Here is a 19,248-nt window from a genome sequence, read left to right on the forward strand (position 1 = left end):
AAGACGGAGTTTGTCTCATATATTGTGTGAGTGTAACAGGATGCTTAAATAAAATATTGAAGTTCATTATCCATGATACGTAGCTCGTTTATTGAATAAATTTCACTTATTTTAAAATTTTTACTTATGGATTACGAGTACCGAAGTCATTTCATAATCTGATTTTTAACTAAATGTTATTAAGGTAAAATCGACGAGGATTAGATCGGCTGTAATGTGGACATGTAGCGTGCATGGAAGATATGAGAAATGCAATAATATTAGTATTATTGCAGTACCTGGCTTTGGAACGGATGTAACTAGGATGATAATTATATAATCTATTTTAAAATAAATGTGGTACAAGAATATAGGTTATTTATTTCTCTCTCGGGATAGGATGCAAAGGAATATTCCTGTAAATACTGAAGTTTCGTAACTGGCAGTTCACTACCAGGACGAATTTAACTTTTTTAAAAAAACCTTGCCTCATGATCCAATATGGTGATTTTGTTAATATTTCTTTAACTGAAATAATTAAGTATTAAGTGTCGTTGAAGTAGAAATAGTGTACATAGTTCAAGCAACATTTAAGAGTCTTGTGTTTTGTTTTCGATATTCTTAAAATCGAAATATCTATATTTCTGACGGTGATATAGTTAAATGTATTATTTAGGTTGGATATTTATAGAACTTTTTTCTTTGACGAAATAAATACACACAGCGTCAAATTAAGCCAAGACATTTTGAAACATGCTATTATTTCGTTATTGGAGCTGGTGTCGCGGTACATTCCTCTTATTTATTTTATGTATCCTACTGCTCCATTCCTTCCTGAAACACATTGGTTAGGATCCTTCTTTCCCGAAACATTTCCGGCTTCTGTAGGAGTCGGTGGCTGATGCTGTCATCTTCCTGTTCCTCACGAACTTTATGTTGGTCACGAATTAGTTGCTTCTCAGATGTAACGTCAATCTAGTATGTGTTCCCTGTACGTGGCAGCTGTCATGCTAAATGCTAGGTTAGGCTCTTAGATTGAGTTCGCTTAGATTACAGAGCAATGTTATACGTTATGATCCTTCGTATTGAACTTAATTCCTTCAGTGTCCATAATCTGATGAAATATTCAGTCGTTAACTTACGCATAATATCTTAATTGTCTTCGTAATACTTCACATAATCCTCAGTAGCATATTGCTATTATGTTATGTACATCGACCTATGACCACCTCTGTGGTCTATTGGTCAGAGTTCCTGCCTACCAGAGGTCCCGGGTTGGTTTCCCGGCACTACCAGATTTTTTTAGAAGTAGTGGGCCTAGAATGGGGTCCTCTCAGCCTCGTTAGGATAATTGAGGAACTATTTCAAGGAAATAGCGGCTCCGGTCTAGAAAATATAGATTAACGGCCGTGGGGATTCATTGCGCTGACCACGTGACACTCTCTATCCACTAAAGCTGGCCCTAACTTCGCCAAAAAACGGCGGTCGCTCAGTCGATATAGTTCGCTTGCGGACTACAGGCCACGGAGTTTGTTTTTCATCGATCTATATTTTCCACAGGCAAGTACGTTATTGGTCCGTTGGGTTAAAAGCTAAAACAGGAACTTCTGGAAAGAATCTCACGAAAATCCTTCTCACCTGAGCATTCTTTTAAGGATGCTCAGTAGGCTGAAGATATTTCTCCATTCGAAAGTTCAACTTTAAAACAATATGAACTTAATTAGATCCACAGCCGTTATTTAAAAAGTTTAAAATATTGTTAGTATTTCAAAATTCTTATGAAATGCGTAATTTTGTTAATAATAGGAACTATTGTCCAGCCCAATGTGTTTTCTATACTGTCGGTTATCTTTACTTCAATATATTTGTGATAAGAAAGTCCTTAGTTTCACATGCGTTAGAAGTGTTTTTTTCCGGAAACGATCAGAAATATTTGCAAGGATCATTAACAGAAGTGTATGTCGGCTGGTTCATTTTGGCTGCTTATTGCCCTGAAACTAAAAAGTTATATATTATAGCGGGACTTGGTTTATGATCATTTATGTGTGTCACGTGACTGCGCATATGACGTCATTCTCACACCGAAGTAATTCTCATGTACTTACACAGGTGGCAACTGTGTCGCCCAAAGGGACACGCCTGTTATTCCATTATTTGAAATTGGAAAAGAGGAATTGACATAAAGATATGAAAGGCGTGAAGGAAAGAAGAAAGGGGCCGGAGGTTAAACGTAAGAAAGAAGAATTCCCGTTGAATATGAATGGGCTTTTCCATTGGTTATTTATAATACAGCTTCCGGAGAGTCTTACAGATTCTACAGAATGTCCGGATGAAATGTATCCAAAACAAAATCATTATATCTCAGAAATAATTTATTATACACATTAATGCATTACACCATTACAAAGGGAAACTATCCACACTTGAAGCAAGTTTCGTGTTACCATAGCCACAGAGTCCCTTATGCGGGCTTTCAGGTGTTGCAGTTCGTTGATCTTAACCTGGTAGACAATGTTCTCCACATAACCCCACAAGAGAAAATCCACTGGGGTTAAATCTGGCGACCTAGGAGGCCAAGCGATTGGTCCACCTCTGTCTATTCATACCCCAGCCATCTCTCTGTCCAGGTGATTCCTAACATGGTGGCAGAAATGTGGAGGCGCATGCGCGTAAGCCTGGTATGAAGAAAAAACTTTCAAGAGTTTTCCGACCGATGACATAAACCGGATACGTGTATGACAATTTCCGAGATATACATTTTTTTTTGTTTTCGATAACTTTAATCTGGACATTACATATTTAAAGTAATGGCTTAAAATTATATAGTATTTTATTCCGAAGAGACTGAAATTCGTAAGAAGTTGAATTACAAAAGTAAATACTGGAGTAAGGATAAAGGACATCTTGTTCCGTGAGTCTGACAGAAGCTCTCTTTTGCAGGTCTGTCATAGCCATCTGCCTCAAATTCATCTCTCTCTCCGTGTGGGATTCTGAAACCAGAAACAAGTGAGCATGAAGTCAGTGACTCCTACGTGTATATATATCTGCTTCGCTTTATTTCCCTTCCACTGGAGTTGAACTCTAACCCGGGTCTGGAGCTCCAGATGTAGAGGCCATAAACAGATTGCGCTGCTGGCCCCTAATTTGGACAAAGTTTTGGAAACCTTCTATTAAAAGAGAAACATGAATATATTCACAGGATATGAGGTTCTCACACCACAGTTATGAAGCGTGTACTCTTGTGGAGTACAATATCTTGTAATCTTGTAATCTTGTAATGTCTTGTATCGGTATTTAACAGGACCCTAATTCCTTCCTTCAATGTCACCTTCTTCTTGCTGGTTTTAACTTAGATTATTTTCTGACCCTGAAGGTAAAGGCTATAGGTTCCCGAAACGTCGGTGAAACTTGTGGTACTACACGACTTTCCATCCCAGAAGATAAGTAAAATTAAGTAAGTAAAGGTATCCCTGTAACAGGCTTTGGAGGCCCATAGGCTTGTGAGATATTAAGGTTCCTACATTTTCTAGACAATCGGCTCATAGATGGCGACAAGGTAGTAAGCCTTACGCGCCGGTAGCCCTTTACCCCCAAGAATATGCCTGGTACTCATTTCTGTTAGAGACTGAGTCGACCCCAGAGCCATAGTGTGGAAGGATTAGATAAATTGAAAAAATCCAGTGACCTAATCGGGACTTGAACCCGCTTGTAGCTTAGTGCCTCAACCAACTACGATAGCACGTGCCCCCATCCATCTCAGAAGATAACATTGTTTATGGATATACTCTTTCATAATACTTACGAAAAGGAGGAATTTGAAGTACGTAACTTCAAAGAGCAGTATCTTTCTCGAGATGTAAACATTTGTCTAATTAACAGGGGAATTTCCTGCTTCTTGTTGAGCCCACCACTAATGCGCCAACCAAGATGAAACCAACACAGATTCACGCCGCGCTTATCTCAGAAAATATTAATATTATAAAACTTAAGGTTTTCACGGCGGTAACTATGAGGTTGTAGTCTTCTGGGATGTGGCGCCGTGTTGATATTATATAAACCGATGTTTCGGAGGAAAGCATTGCCTCCATCTTCAGGGTAGAATAAAAATTGGAGAAATCCGTAAGCGAGGAACCAGGATGAGCAGATCTATACGCGCCACATCCCAGAAGACGACATTCTTCAATTATAATATCGTCCACCCATCAATGATTGTGTGTTCCAAATTAGTCTATGCTCATAGGGGTTTCCGAATTACTTATCGGCAGGGTTCTTATTTGTTCCATGTATACTACATGCAGCACCCTCTTCAGACTCGTTGATTTGCTCANTCAAAATATTTTTATTGGGTTATACTCGTATTTTCTGTACGAGGAACTCCTTTTAAAAGCTACCTAGTGAAAAATACACCCGATGATGGCCAATTACGGCCGAAACATTTAGTGTAGAGGAAGAAAAAACAAAGATCTACAACCAAATAAATTGTTGCATTCACGGCGGCATTTGTATTGTTACATATAGAAGCGTATAGTGCAACAGGATGCTTAAATATAATATAGAAACAAATTAGCCTAATTTCATAGCAAGTAACCACAGTAACATAGTTAAACATTCGTATTTCTGGTTATTTATTGAATAGCTTTCCACTGAAAAGCTCTGATGATAAATGAACATACGTGAACATAACATGCAAGATATCTTCCAGTAGCGACCTTCCTGGTCTCAGATGGTGCTTAGCCTCGCAAAGAATTCTGAGCATGCAGATATGACCGTCGATACCGTACCTAGAAACAAAGCACAACAATTTTACGGCACGAACTAAGTCTGTTTCTTGGATAACACGCTGAAGCGTGTGTGCTGCTCTCAGAAGTAACAGTTTAGAAGTTGTAAAATGAACCTTATCATTTTCCTTCTTTCTTATGCTATTGGTTAATGTACACAACACTTATAATGTTGTTATAAACAATGTAGTTTTTCCGTAACTGACGCTCCTGGGTTCTGTGGAACTGAACGGTTATTATTTTCTTTGATGCTTGCGGTAATTTCTCCTCACAGTGTAGGAATTCTCAGTACCCTGTACTCTCCTCAGTCATGTGTCTGTGACATGAGCGGCTAAGCAGTTCCGATACAAAACAAAAAAAAAAAAAGAAATCCGTGGCCTGCAGTCCGCAAGTGAACTATACCGACCGAGCGACTGCAGCTAGTCGGAGAAGTTAATGCCAAATTTAGCGGATAGAGGAGGTCACGTGGTCAGCGCAACGAATCCCCACGGCCTGTAATCTCGATTTTCTAAACCGGAGCCTCTATTTCCTTGATATAGCTCCTCAGTTGCCCTCACGAGGCTGAGTGGACCCCTTCCAGACCCACTACTTCTCAGAAAAAATCTGGTAGCGCGAGGAATCTAAGCCGGGACCTCTGGATCTGTAGGCAGGAACTCTGACCACTAGACCACAGAGGCGGTAAGCAGCTCCGATAGGGATCTATAATGTCACTTACTTATGTCACAGGGGCCCAGCTCTGTCTTAAGTGTAACTGTTGTGCAGTGTATGTCCATCTTCAGTGTGTGGTTTTGGCCAACCCGGGGAAGACGAAAAAATCCAGCCTAAAAATCTTGAAGAATAGAAACCACCGAGTTACTCTGAAGACATTAGTGTTACGGGATGTAATTATCACATTTTGGAAGCCAATGAATTCAGATTGAAGAAATCGATTTTTTTTTTCCAGAGGCTTTCTTGCTCCCGTGCACAAACATCTGGAAACTGCAGTACCGTCACAACCTTGCCAAATTCTTACGTTAAATATGAAGAAACAGTCTGTATTTCCTTCTAAGCGAGCAGGAAGTGCATCTCCATCAGCAGTTCTAATGTTCTACGAAATACTGTCCCAGCTTTGTGACGTCATGTGTCCTGAGTGCTCAAGTGTAATAAAATCGCAGGTTTAAAACATGTTAAGATAAACTTTAAAGTTAATATATACTTTACAGCTCAGGTTTGAGACCATGTACATATTTCCTTGAATTACCTGGTAATGCCAGTCAGCTTTACGTAACCCAAATTGAACACTTGCTAATTTGCTCCTTACAACAGCAGTATATTGCAATATTAGAGATTCTATCTTAAATGTCGCGCTGGTTATTTTATATAATTGTTTAAATACTATTTACATTTAATACAAGCAATAATTTGAAAAGAATTTCTTTTTGAAAGAATAATTAATTCTTGCACAAATTTGCAATATCATTTACTTTTTTTTTTGTATTCAGTTATACATACTGAAATAGATTAGTGTTGTTGAAAATTATCTGAGTTGTACATTACGAAAGGAAGACAATGCATATATCCCTTCTCGTAATTTCTATTCTATGGTTTTACCTCGTATAAAAGTACAACGTGATATCAGTTCTAAGAACCCAGGGCTATCGTACGTGACCATTTTAGTAGCATCAGCTACTGGTAAAGTGAGAAATAACTTTTATTCACTACTGAAGATCACGTCTTATTCTCACATTAAGACCGCTGCAAACTGTAAGAACACGGAACAATAAGAAAGCGAAAAAAAAAAACAACTGTTCCTTCTCAATATCCCATTACAACATTTTGACGCAATACCAAGTTTTGGGCTAAGTATTTGGAATTAGCGCATCAGAATTAATTAAAATATTACGTTACGTTTTATGTTACTATAATTTTGTTCATTTTCTTTATTTTGTCGCTACAGCCTGAATTTGGGCTTTGGTTTACCTCCATGAAACTCTCCGTCCAACTTCTGTCTACTAGATCTTAGACATTAGGTAGGACTCCTTGGGCGGGTGATCAGCTCGTCGCAAACACAAACACAGAAGAACACACAGACACAAACACTGAACATCCATGCCCTGAGTGGGATTCGAACCCACAATCCCTGGGTTACCCGTCTGTAATTCAACGTATAGCTTGTGGAAACCACAAATTTTGGAAGATCTGGCCATTGAGGGAGATTTAGGCTAAAGTCTCACAAGATACAATGATTACTTACACGTCCAGTATTGCCTCAATACTGCGATACACCTCACGCCTTTCTTTTCTGTGGAGAAAGTAATCAAATTCACAGCTCCCGGAATATCTGCGATTCCTCATGCCGAAGGCCATCCGGGTGTTATTAGGCAGCTTAAAGCCAAGGTCCCACGCCATTGCAGTGTTCCACCTCGGGAGAGGACTGTTGGTAAGTTCCCACATCAACCCCGTCGACATGACCACTTGCAGCTGCAGACTCAAAATCTTAAGTTCACACGACGACTAAACATAATGAAGTGTTTTCTGGACATCATCCGTGTCAATATGGACTAAACTCTACATTTCGGAAACGGTCTTCATTGCCATCGTTAAGAGACATGACGCAGATGATAGTTCATTCCACTGAAGTCATAACAGGCGTGTTAATGTTCCTCTGTTCGTATGTATCATAAGTTGTATTAACAAACCGACCAGGTATCGGAGTGTATTAGTGATTAAGAAAGTTTCAGTGGCAATAGCTTCATGACTTGCACTTCAGCTAATATTAACAAGGTTTCTAAATGGAAACGGCAATGGTTACAGAACCTGCTGCTCTTAAGGCAGAAACATATCTTAAAATTGCGGTTGGAAAGCCTCTCATAAAAAGTCCATTTCAAACGCTAGGTACAGATGATAAATGGATATTACTGATCTAGCAGAGACATGTTTTTAAGTTATTAGTTTATTTCAGTTGGTTCAGGATTGTGTCAGATGAAGAAATTCTGTGAACCCTTGGACACTCTTTCAGGTTATATAACCGTAAATTTCCGGGTACACCAGCTGAGGAATAAAATGTACCATGGAGTCAACTACGCAGTACTTAATTATAGAATAATGCTGTTTTCCCAGGTTTTCCTCAGTCTCTTCAATTGAATGTCGGCATAAGTGCCTGAATTGAAATTTAATTTCGCAAAATTTGTGAAAATTTATATATCTCTTAAAACTATAACTATAACTATAACTTAAAACTATCTTTGTCACTAAAAGTACGTCTAAATAACTATGAATAGGTGAGTTATGAAACTTACCACAGCGGTACTGCCAGTCGGAAAATTCAAGTACCTCTTCCACCTAGATAGTTTCTTCTCCCATCCTAGATGATGAAAATCACATCCACTAAATTGAATCAAGGTCATTATGAGAACTAAAGAGACATACTGTTTCATGATTGCGGAACCATATGTAGCTGTAACCAACCTGTGGAACGAAAATATTTCTAAATAAAAACATCTCTACCAAAATAATTATTTATGTTATTGCAACAGATTTTATGAAAGAATTGCCAGGTAATAGCACTGTAAACACGTTCCAATAAACAAATATATAGGAAGTTGTGTTTTGTATGTGGTCTGCGCCACAAAAAATAACAGTGCTTTGTTTTCCCTGCGTGGTCCGTGCCAAATGTTTATAGGGGACAAGGAAGGTAATTTGCAGTCAGTCGTAGCGGAGAAACCTCGAGTCAAGAACATGAAGCCGTCACGGGAATGACTTGTGAGGATTCCTCTGTAAAGTGCCAGCAGACTTTGAAGTCTTTGTGTTCTATAACTACAGTAATCTTGAGAGTGTTATAATTAATTATATTTACGATCTGTAAGTGGTGAATAAATCGATTCACCAATCCAAACCCCGTCTTTAGTCATTGATACACGTGACATTATGTGCTTTAATTTTTTTTGTTTAATCTGGAATGAATTACCGGTGAATTTAAGCGCTCATGAGTTGTACAACATGGCGGAAATAACGCATGCTCACTATTCTTTAAGCCACAGGTTGAAAATTGGACGCAAGGCTGACGAGGTTGTTCTGTAAGAGAAATAATTTCTGCAGAAGCCAAAGAAGTGAAAAAGGGTAGTCGAGTTCGTGACGAATCTGGCAGAAAATTCTAAGGAAAGCTATAATTAAAAAAGGGCTGTTTTGCCAATGATGATAATGACGATGACGATGATGATGATGATGATGATGAAGAAGAAGAAGAAGAAGAAGCAGAAGAAGAAATCACATGACAATGCAATATTTTTCTTGAAAATTTCTCTGTTAAATATGACCTCGATTTCTATGATTCTAGTGATATTTCTGTTGTGAGAATCGCCTAATTTGCTGTCCACTTTAAAAAACAAATTTAAAATAGGTACATTATTCTACGCGGACAAAAATATGAAACAAATTTGTGCAAGAACAGTCCTTACGTGACAAACAGAAGATGCAGGTTTACACAGTATGGATTGCAGGATGAAGGTAGTTAGCTCCTGCATAAGATAAGGCTAATAACTTGTTACTTTTGTCAATGTTCCTATCAGTGGTTCTTGTTAACTTTCTCGCAAAAAGCGATAAATTCATTAGTGTTGTTCTATGAATACTCACTGGCTTACCGCTGGGGCAGCTTGAACCTTTCTTCCATACTGCACTTCTCCGGCCAAATGCGTTCTGTTTGACCCTCTCGCAACAATTTCCATATGTGCAGCTAATGGGAAGGCAAGTAGCTATCGGCCTGCATGACAGAGATATTTGCTGGACTTGCTAACTGAATAAATAAATAAATACATATCTTCCATTTGCAGTTTACAGTTTAAAGTTACATTTATTGGTAACTTAATATATTAACTTAGGAATATCCGTAATTCCGGTTATGAAAATTAGTTAGCAGTTCTTAGTATCCAGTTGACCATACCCTTTCGGTTTATGTGATGTGAATTGACGGACACAATAGCTGGTCTTGGACCACTTTGATCCTACTGTTATGCCTTAACAATTCCAGTGTGTTAGCACTCAAACTTGAAGTGTGTTGAGTGCTATGAGAGATGTTATATTGTGCACTGAATAAACAAGTTAGTATGGTCTTCCGCTCACTTCCGCTAAAAAACTAATCCTGTCGTCCAGTATCTTCATAGCACTGTACTTTTTCTGCATGTTTTATGTCGATATATTGCTTGACTTACAGCATCATTAAATAATCAACTTAACCAACTGAAAATAGAGGTACTATGTGCCTGCGAAACGCGGTATGACTCTCAATGCATTATAAGGGCGTTTTATGAGAGAAAATAGGACTCTTCATAATTAAAGCTCTAAGAAATTAATATCATGTACAGAACATGATTTTCTTTCTTACATCTGATTAAGATTATAAAGGAAATTAGAAATGTGCGAAGGATTTCTATTATACAAGAGGGTTCTTAATTTGTTGACTTGTTCACCGCTCTGCACTTCACGGAGATCGGCGCACTGCCGACTGCGAAATTCATACGAATTTTGTCGATGAATCAGTATGCCTGATAGCCTATAATATTTGGAATAAAGGGAAGTTACGAGTATTAACTTTGCGGACCGCTTTACAGGATTATGTTTCACGGCGAGCAGTCGGTTCATAAGTGGGCTGCAGTTCTCAGCTCCATCAGCCATTTGTTCTCAGTGTCAATCAGTGAGCAGCATCGTGCGTCATAATGCGGTATATTTTCGTATGACACCTACGTGAAATACGGACCCGCGAGAAACTGTCGGCGAAAATTTAGACATAAATATAAAAACCTCCATGTGTTATTACATTACCTGTAATTCAACAAAATAAATACTTCGAAGTGGATTTACACTGTCCGGCTTGTCGTCATCTATATGCAGTTACTGGCTTAATTTTCTGAGAAAGATGAAGATATTTGTGTAGGTTCTGTCACTGATGCAATCACACCCACAAGCAAAATTACAATCTTAGAAAAGTAAAACTCTTGAAATGTCTGACAGTTTTCAAAAATTTTCCCCATCTTCTACTATTTCTAGGATGTTTTAAATTTTCGAAAATTTAACTTTTCAAATAATTTTAGAATTTCTAAAATTTCCAAATATTTCAGTATTTCCTACGTTTTTTAATCTCTAGAAGTATTCATTTAAAAAAAACGAAAATTGAGGAAGATTAAGTTCCTGTTTTCTAAAAAATTTAAAATATTTATACCTCTTTGTTTTCACGAATATATTAAAAAAAAACTTTATATTCTAAAATACGACATTCAAATCGATCTCTTTCAGTGGATTAGAAATCCTACAATATATCAGTACTGATTAATCGCAGACTTATGTTGTGCAGGCTGGTACATTAATAAGCTAAAGATAATTGAGTGTAATAGTTTAAACAGTTGATTATATTTGAAGTAAGATAGGAAATCACGGAGTGTGTTGAGAGGTGCTAGACGTGTGGCAAGAAGAGCATTGCCGTCGAACCCTTAACAGCACCCATTCTGATGAAACCCCTCTTCATCCATCAAGGTGGTCGACAGTTCTAACAAATCTGCCTACAAGACAAGTAACTTAATCCGTTTTATGCTTTCACCGTTTTATGGTGGGGTATATTACGATAGATTTTTCTCCCTAATTAGCTTTGTGTTCTATACTTCACTGGAAACAGATTAGCACTAAATTATAATGAAAATGAATGTAATAATATTAATTTTAAAATGTTTCAAAATTAATTCTGGAATGACATTATAATCACAAAGTATATTCATGATTAAATTGATGGAACAAGGAGAATATACTCTGGAAACGTTTGTTACTGTTCAGCAATTGCTATCATAGCTACTCTTCAAAATTCTGAACATATAAGGTATTTTCCAGACTATTGATTTCTTCGCAACTCCGTATGAAAAACAGCTAACTTAGTTTCCATAATGGATTAGTTTCCACAGAATAGCGTTGTTATGGTGACTGAATTCCTTCTCACCGAATGTCGACTATATATATCATTTTACGTATGCTGAATTTTTGACAAGGTCTACAATAAAAATTATATTGATAATAGCTGTGTTCTATATTAGCTTGAACTCAACATAGGAACACCCCAATTAAAACAACAAATGATGGAAAATACGTATTTAGAATACAGTAAGAACATTTCTTAGAATTAGCATATTCGTCGCCGTACAAATTGCTTGTAGCCTTCTGTGTGTTATCCACGTAGTGTTAAGGGATAGGGTGGCTAAAATTTGGCATATATTAAATTGTAATTTATCGCAAAGAATACATTTCTGTGATTCTTGTCCGCTACTATGTACGCTCAGCTATGTTCACCGAGATAATTTGCTGTTTTATTCAGTTTTCATAACAATCGCTGGGATAATGTTGACGTCACGAATCCATCATTAGTAAATAAAATTCATAATTAATCTACAGGGAACTTAGGACGTTATAGATGGATCGCTTTCGGATGTAACGTTGCTATTTCTGTTCCATATGTTACGTAGATTCGAGATACTGTAAGCAATGTATGCCTAACAGACCAAGAATCCATCCGTACTTTGTGAGTTGCTCTGATTTCATCAGTAGAAACTGTGGGTCTTCTGAAAGCAGACGCCTTCCCAGGAAACCTTCCGGGGGTTCCCGTTCCCCTAGAGCCGATTACATGTTTTCCGCATACCATACAGAAACAGGATGAAAGAGGAGCGTGATTTCAGCTTACCCCTCCCCCCCCCACACACACACACACACAGACGCATGCGCAACCGAGAGGATTTATCTGCCTTTGACAGGAATTTCATACGGTCTCTGCAGGCAATAGTAATGTTCAATGGGACTGACAACATAAATTTGCTGGCTATAATTACTTGAAACCTTATAGTTTGCCTGCGTCACTAATAAGAGTAAATACTGATAAATTCTGATATGACACAAAGCACACAGAACTACAAATATCAAATATCTTTACTAGTCTTTTCAAGAGGTATATGACGTGTGTGTGAGCACGCGCGTTGCATCTATGAAACTAGTAGACTTTAATTATATTTTGTGTTGTAAACATGCGCCATTAAATATGGTCTTGGTTTCCACAGTAAAATGTAATTCCTACTTTACACGAGGCTCGAATGGAGCTGTGCCCAAAACGCCTGAGGCCACAGAAGTTTACAGACACATTATCGATAGTGTTGTTTGAAATATTTCTCGATATGGTGTACATTTAAAAGTAAAATATGAATGGAATGCACTTGCAGCGGTATGTAGTTTCGGAACTGAGAGCATTGTTAAACAACAAACTAAGACATGACACATTCCTGTATTCCGATTTGGCTACGTCATCCTTATCACATATGCAACATTGCGTCTCTCCGAAAGAGGTCAGCACAAGCTCAACAAGATCAAGGAAATGGCGGGATATACAAACGAAATGACAATAGGTGAAACATAGGCCCTTCGAGAGAAAACGTTTTTAGAAGCATGTGTAGTAAAGTCTGTATTCATGTTCTTTTAGGTAGGCCGCACGTAACAGTCAAGACACGATGTCTGCGTCGTGAGGCAAAGAAAGAAGCACAGTTGAAACGAATGAGATTATGAAAACCTCCGCACACAGGTCTGAGTCAAGATGTCAGCGGTGTGCGGCGATTTTCATAATCTAATTCGTTTCAACTGTGCTCCTTTCTTTGCGTCATGACGCAGACATCGTGTTTTGACTGTTACGTATCGTGACGCATGCCGGTGTGCGGCTTACCTTACGGTTAAAGTGGCTCAACTCATCTTCCATTGCTCAGTTATGAATGCTACAGTGACGTAAACGGCGAACATACATACGTTTCTATTTAATCAAGAGAATGTTTCGCTCTAATAACTAAATTACAATAATAATCTTCAGTGTCGTCTTCGCTCTCTTGGAAACCGGGATCGTGGGTTCGAATCCCACTCAGGGCATGGATGTTTAGTTTGTGTGTGTGCCTTTTTCTGTGTTTGTGTAGCCTACAGGTAGAGGTCTTGCGACGAGCTGATCACCCGCCCAAGGAGTCCTACCGAATTTGTAAGATCTAGAAAAACCGAAGTGAACGGAGAAGTTCATGGAGATAGGCCTAGGCACACTGGGGCTGTAGTGCCAAGGAAAGAAAAACCTTCAGTGTCAGTTACCCTTCTCGTATATGGTTACTCATTATTGGGATAAATTATTACATCAGTCAATTGTTAATAACTCGTATTATGTTGTAAGTTTTGAGGTTTTCACGGCGGTGACTATGAAGAAAGCAGTGTTCTGGGACGTGGCGCCGTGTAGATATTGTGTTAACCGACGTTTCTACGCGGCGCCACATCCCAGGAGATTGCTTTCTTCAACTCGTATTACACTTCCGAATAAATGTTAACAAAATTTTCATAAACGACCATTCCTGCTGAAATTGTTTTAATCTGATACACCCATTTACTTAATTTAAATGTAACGCTTCTCTTGCAGCAGTTTGCACTGGAAGACACTCGCATCCGCAGTTCATAGTAAGAATGTTCCGCTCTCGGAAGGTACAACACTTACAGAACTTCGTAATTCCACTGAATTCAAGAATAGATCACGCCTTGCTAACTCGAAAGGGGCGGACGGATTGATGGAAGGAACTGGCGTTTGGGATCGTAGCAATTGTTAAGTTGGTCACAGAATTCCCCTCCTTCTGTTGAAACTGAAACCAATTTCAGTTTTCATAAGATGCGGACACTGGGCACTGTTCTGATCAAGATAAACCCATTGCAGCTCCCCATACTTTATTTTCAAGACTGAGTTTGCTATTATCCTACATTACCCGCCTAACTCAGCCAAGAGATTTCTTGCGGTTCGACTGATATTTTGTTTGCAACTCTCCCACACATGTTGCATGCCTCACTCATGTCGTCATTCTGAATTTCGTCACCCGAATAATGCTGGATTAAGAGTAGAAGCCATGAAGGTCCTCATATGTAATTTTCTCCATCCTGTCATTTTAAAGCTGTAGTCTTTCTTCAAGGATAATTAGAACGCTAAAGTCAAGGAGGATGAGGTGGGCAGGGCATGCAGCACGAATGGGGAAGACGGGTAATGCATATAGGATATTGGTGGGAAAACCAGAAGGACAGAGACCACTAGGAAGAACAAGGGGTAGGAGGGTGGCCAATATTACAATGAATCTTAGAGAGATAGGATGGGATGGTATGGACTGGATTGATATGGCTCAGAATAGGGACCAGTGGAGGGCTCTTGTGAACACGGCAATGAACCTTCGGGTTCCATAAAATGCTGGGAAATTCTTGAGTAGCTGCAGAATTGGCGGCTCCTCCAGAAGGGCTCAGTCCCATGAGTAAATAAGTCTCCAAGGAATGGGGGCAGGACTGGTCGGTTAGAAGTGCGCGGGGTATTCTGGGAAAGTTTTGAAATAAAACCGAATTGATTATATTTCTCAAATTCTCACAATATTCCTAAAATTGTGGTAATGTTAATTGATAGGTACCTAATGTGTCTTGATTTTCGAATTAAAAACTGAAAGAAAAAAAATCTGTTCCTTGTACACACAAAAGAAGACAAGGAAGAGTGACTGGATGAAAAGTTTGCAAAGCTGGGAAATGACGATTATAAGAAACCTAGAAAACACTGCATTAGAAGAAGGGATGGTTCACATAAGTACTAAAGAGCAGCTTTTCATATTTACAATTTTGAATAAAAATGTAAGGGATGAAAAAACATTCTAAATATAACTTTAAAAATAATTTCCAGAATTTAAACTCCTCTTTATCTGATATTTAGATAAACCTACCTAAGAAATCTGCAAATACATTATTTTATTACTAAGTGTCCAGAGGATGCTTCGTTTCAACATAACTTGAGGATTATTCTACATGTGGAAGGATAAGTTATGAAAATGATGACTGTTTAATTCCTAATATTCTAACAATTAACGATAATACTTAGTGCGCCATATCTGTGCTTAATTCTGAGGCAATATACAATCCAAGTGAGATAATTTGTCTCATATCTTTTAAATCCCATTTAAAAAGACTATAAATCGAGTCATGCTTTGCTTTATTTTGTACATTTCTCTGTGCTTTTTATGATAGTACTACGGCAGTCGTGGTCTTCCTGAAGTGTCTTACCGAGTGAATCTAAAGACGGAGACAAACCCAGTTGGAAAAGTTTCTGACTCGTTTTCGGAAGGTGTCTGCAGTGTTCCTGGTTACCAAACTGCGGCTTCGGAAATATTCAGAGTCTGCAAACGCACCGTGAAACAGACGGCATTGGGAGCCAGAACTGTTCAGTCAGTGCAGTGACGAGGCCATGCAACGGAAAACCGGGTGCAACTTGCGACAGCGCCCGGGATATTTCTCTTCTTTATCGCATTGAGAGAGTCACTCATCCAATGGAGGACTGTTTCCTAGTCGGCAGAGCAGCTGAGGCCTTAAGTTGATCCACCAACGCCATCTAATGTTAAAAGTTAAAAATACATACCTTTAGTTAGTTAGTTAGTTAGTTAGTTAGTTAGTTAGTTAGTTAGTTAGTAAGTTAGTTAGTTATTGGAGTGGGTGGGTTTCTCCATGCACTGAGACCAGTATTGGTCCATTGTGCTTCCCTCTATGATATTCTACCAGTCTCTATACCCTACCGATATTGGTGCCTACCATCAGCCCCGACCGAGCCAGCGAGTTCGGCCTCTACTGGCTTGGCGGTATCTATAATGCTTCCCCCACCTTTACTCACCATCGTATCTCGAACCCGTAGTTCTTTGTTGAGAACACAGCTTCATACTTTCCGTTTTTTACTTTAGACAGAGACAAACTCTTCGATCCCTACCAGTTTTAGTATCCTTATGCAATAACTATCATATGCAGGAGGTACATCGTCGTTACATAAGCAATGAACAAACCTAAACGGATTCTTGTTGGGTTCCAACTCTGATAGGAGCAGGTTATGCAGCGTTAATACTTTAAGGAGTAGGTTTTATTTTCATTCATGAGGGCTTTGATGAATTCCAAATTTCCGTGGTACCTTATTACAGTGACGAGAAGCTGGATAAAAAATTAATTATAACCCAACGGACTCTCTCGTGATTGATAAAAACAGACGTACTCTGCTTTGATGCTATTTGAAGGGGATTCTTAAAATTATTTCGGCATGGATTTGCGTGTATGGATCTGTAACTTATGGAATTTATTCATCTTGTAGAAGCTTACAGAAGTGAACTGTTTTTTAAAACTACTGAGACCTCGATATGGAAGCAAAATTAGAGCATTAAGACAACATAAACAGCATAAACAGCATGGTTTTTAATTTTCGTCACGAGGAACTTTATAGAAAATTTTCTTCTAGTTTTCTATATTTTCCGTCAGTCTCTCTGTCCACAAGTAACAGGCCGTAAATCAGTGTATATGTACGCACATATGGGCTTCTAGGCATGTGTGAGCCTAATATCCTTTGTTAAATTCACTTTTCACTTCCACATCTGCATCAGCAGATAGAAGTGGACATTGTCATCTTCAAGTAAATTGACAAAGAATTCATAGAATTCATTTATGAAATAGAAATAGGGTGGGTCCGATTTGGAGGACAAACTTCCACTACGGTTATTTTAATGTAAGAAGTTTGAGTGATACAACTCATATTCGATAAGATGCTATTCTCTGAAGAATTGAAATAGGACTTGCTCTTTATCCGAAGAAAGCACAAACGTAGGCAGGCTGTATGCACACTAAATGAAGTTTCTTTAGCAATTTGTCTTCTTCTGTTCGAAGTTAACCCATTCGCAGTTACTTAAGTTCGTTACGTTCAAATTTTAAATTGCTGACATGGCTTTTATAAAGTTTAGGTATCAGTAGAACTAATTTAAACTTCCCAGACGAAGTAGGAAAGAACATAAAAGAATTTGGTACATACACTTGATTTGGCTAATCATCTCACAAACTTGTATTATATACACTTATACAGAAGCTTCAAAAGATTGCTGAATATTGTTAGGGATCTTAATATATTAGACAAGGCGTGCGCGATGGAATTTGTAATCTGCTGCTGATCTGCTTCACCGGTTATCGTGTGAAACTGAAAGAAGCCATTCCCGCACATGCGTACATGATTTCCCTACACTGCACGTATAATGATCTAGACACTGAATAAGTAAGCTTCTTCTGTAGTTGACTAATCAGGAGATAAGAAGTTGGAGCAGAGAGTAAGGACACTCTCTGGACCAAGTCACGCAGGATTCCTGGCCCTCTGCAATTTCATATCCTTCTGGATCCAACTCAAGCTCACCATTTGCGCGGGAATATCTGCAGAGGAAAAGAAATATATTACTGGTGTTGGTAGGCAAGACATGGCAAGGGAGCTGTGAATAGGGGCAACAAGCAAGTAATGCTACCGTAATAATTAACATAAACATGATTATTAGCGTTACAGTGAAACTATAAGCGAGAGAGGGCTCTCTGATGGGTTGTAAACTGCCGACTTCATGTTCGTATAACAAAGAGAGTGGCATTGGTCAAAGCAAACATATTTTAACATTGTGCCATATAGTTACAGCTCTAAAGAGAGCGTACAGTTTTGTCTTTGTTCTGGGTAGAAGCGCTGTAGACAAAACAAGCGAGTATTCTATTCCAAGAAAGAATCAGTATTATATGAGTGAGAAAATTATGTAATCAGTACCCTCACTACTTGGGAGTCTGGATGATGCAGCCGGTATAGCGACTGCCTACGGGTTGGAAGACTGAGGAGTCGAAGTTCCAATCCTAGTATGGTCAAGAATTCTCTCTTCCCCAAGTCATCCAGACTGGTTCCAAAGCCTACCCAGCCTTCTTTCCAATTGGTACCGGGGGTTCTGTCCCTGGAGATAAAGCGGCCGGCGCTTGAAGCTGACCACTCACCTCCAACTAGTACCCAGGTCAAGAAAATGTGGCTCTATATAGCCACTCCACCATACGCCTTCATGGCTTAAATAGTTAAGCACAGGAGCAACTTTTCTTGTATCCTCACTGCTTAAAATTTGAGGTTATCACAGCTGTGGTTAAGAATAATTCTGTCTTGTAGGATACAATTGCAGAGGAAATGAAGTGATGCTTCGGAGAAACGCGTCGCTTACTTCTTCGGGGTTGAAGAGTGAGTGAAGCAAGAAACCAGAATGAAACAGACAGAGAACAGAGCTTGGTTTATTCTTGTATACTAAAGATTGTGGAGATATATTCCTCAAATAATTTGATTGACGTTCCTCGAGCTAAACAATGTTACACCGCGGAAGATAAATCTCCTTCTGCTGCGTCATTATTTGTCGTCCGCCAGCTGTTATTAGATCTAGAAAATCAAGAAGAATTGGATGCTATGTGTATGCAGTACTCCTGGGAAATTACAGATACATGTCTTAACTTTGTACTCTGGGAACAGGAAGGAGGTAGACCTCTTGGGGGATCGAGCCATAATTGCTAGGAGCCCATTAAAGTGGATCTTCCACGAATATTGTATGCAAAGGTAGCAGATGGATTAAAGTGGCTCAGGTTACTGTTACATGGA

The 19,248-nt window shown here is 38.8% G+C and overlaps 1 protein-coding gene across 1 annotated transcript; it reads right to left on the minus strand.

Annotated features, from left to right (window-relative positions):
* Nucleotides 1-2,845: 2,845 nt before the first annotated feature.
* Nucleotides 2,846-9,423, minus strand: LOC117282931. The gene is made up of 5 exons (XM_033754550.1): nt 9,369-9,423; nt 8,036-8,204; nt 6,991-7,217; nt 4,653-4,760; nt 2,846-2,969 (listed from the first exon to the last, which is right to left on the minus strand). The coding sequence occupies exons 2-5, from the start codon at nt 8,171-8,173 to the stop codon at nt 2,846-2,848; spliced, it is 597 nt and encodes a 198-aa protein (XP_033610441.1). The 5' UTR covers nt 8,174-8,204; nt 9,369-9,423.
* Between the last annotated feature and the right edge of the window lie 9,825 nt (nt 9,424-19,248).

Source organism: Cryptotermes secundus, unplaced genomic scaffold (genome assembly GCF_002891405.2).
Source record: "Cryptotermes secundus unplaced genomic scaffold, Csec_1.0 scaffold534, whole genome shotgun sequence".
In the NCBI taxonomy this organism is placed as follows: Eukaryota; Metazoa; Arthropoda; class Insecta; order Blattodea; family Kalotermitidae; genus Cryptotermes; species Cryptotermes secundus.

Bases quoted from the DNA above. Each gene is read 5' to 3' on its own strand.
- LOC117282931 (XM_033754550.1), bottom strand. From the start codon at position 8,173: ATGAAACAGTATGTCTCTTTAGTTCTCATAATGACCTTGATTCAATTT. The intron at 7,218-8,035 runs GTAAGTTTCATA...TTGAGTCTGCAG, and splicing joins CGACTGGCAGTACCGCTGTG to CTGCAAGTGGTCATGTCGAC. The intron at 2,970-4,652 runs GTATGTTCATTT...TTCTGGTTTCAG, and splicing joins ATCTTGCATGTTATGTTCAC to AATCCCACACGGAGAGAGAG.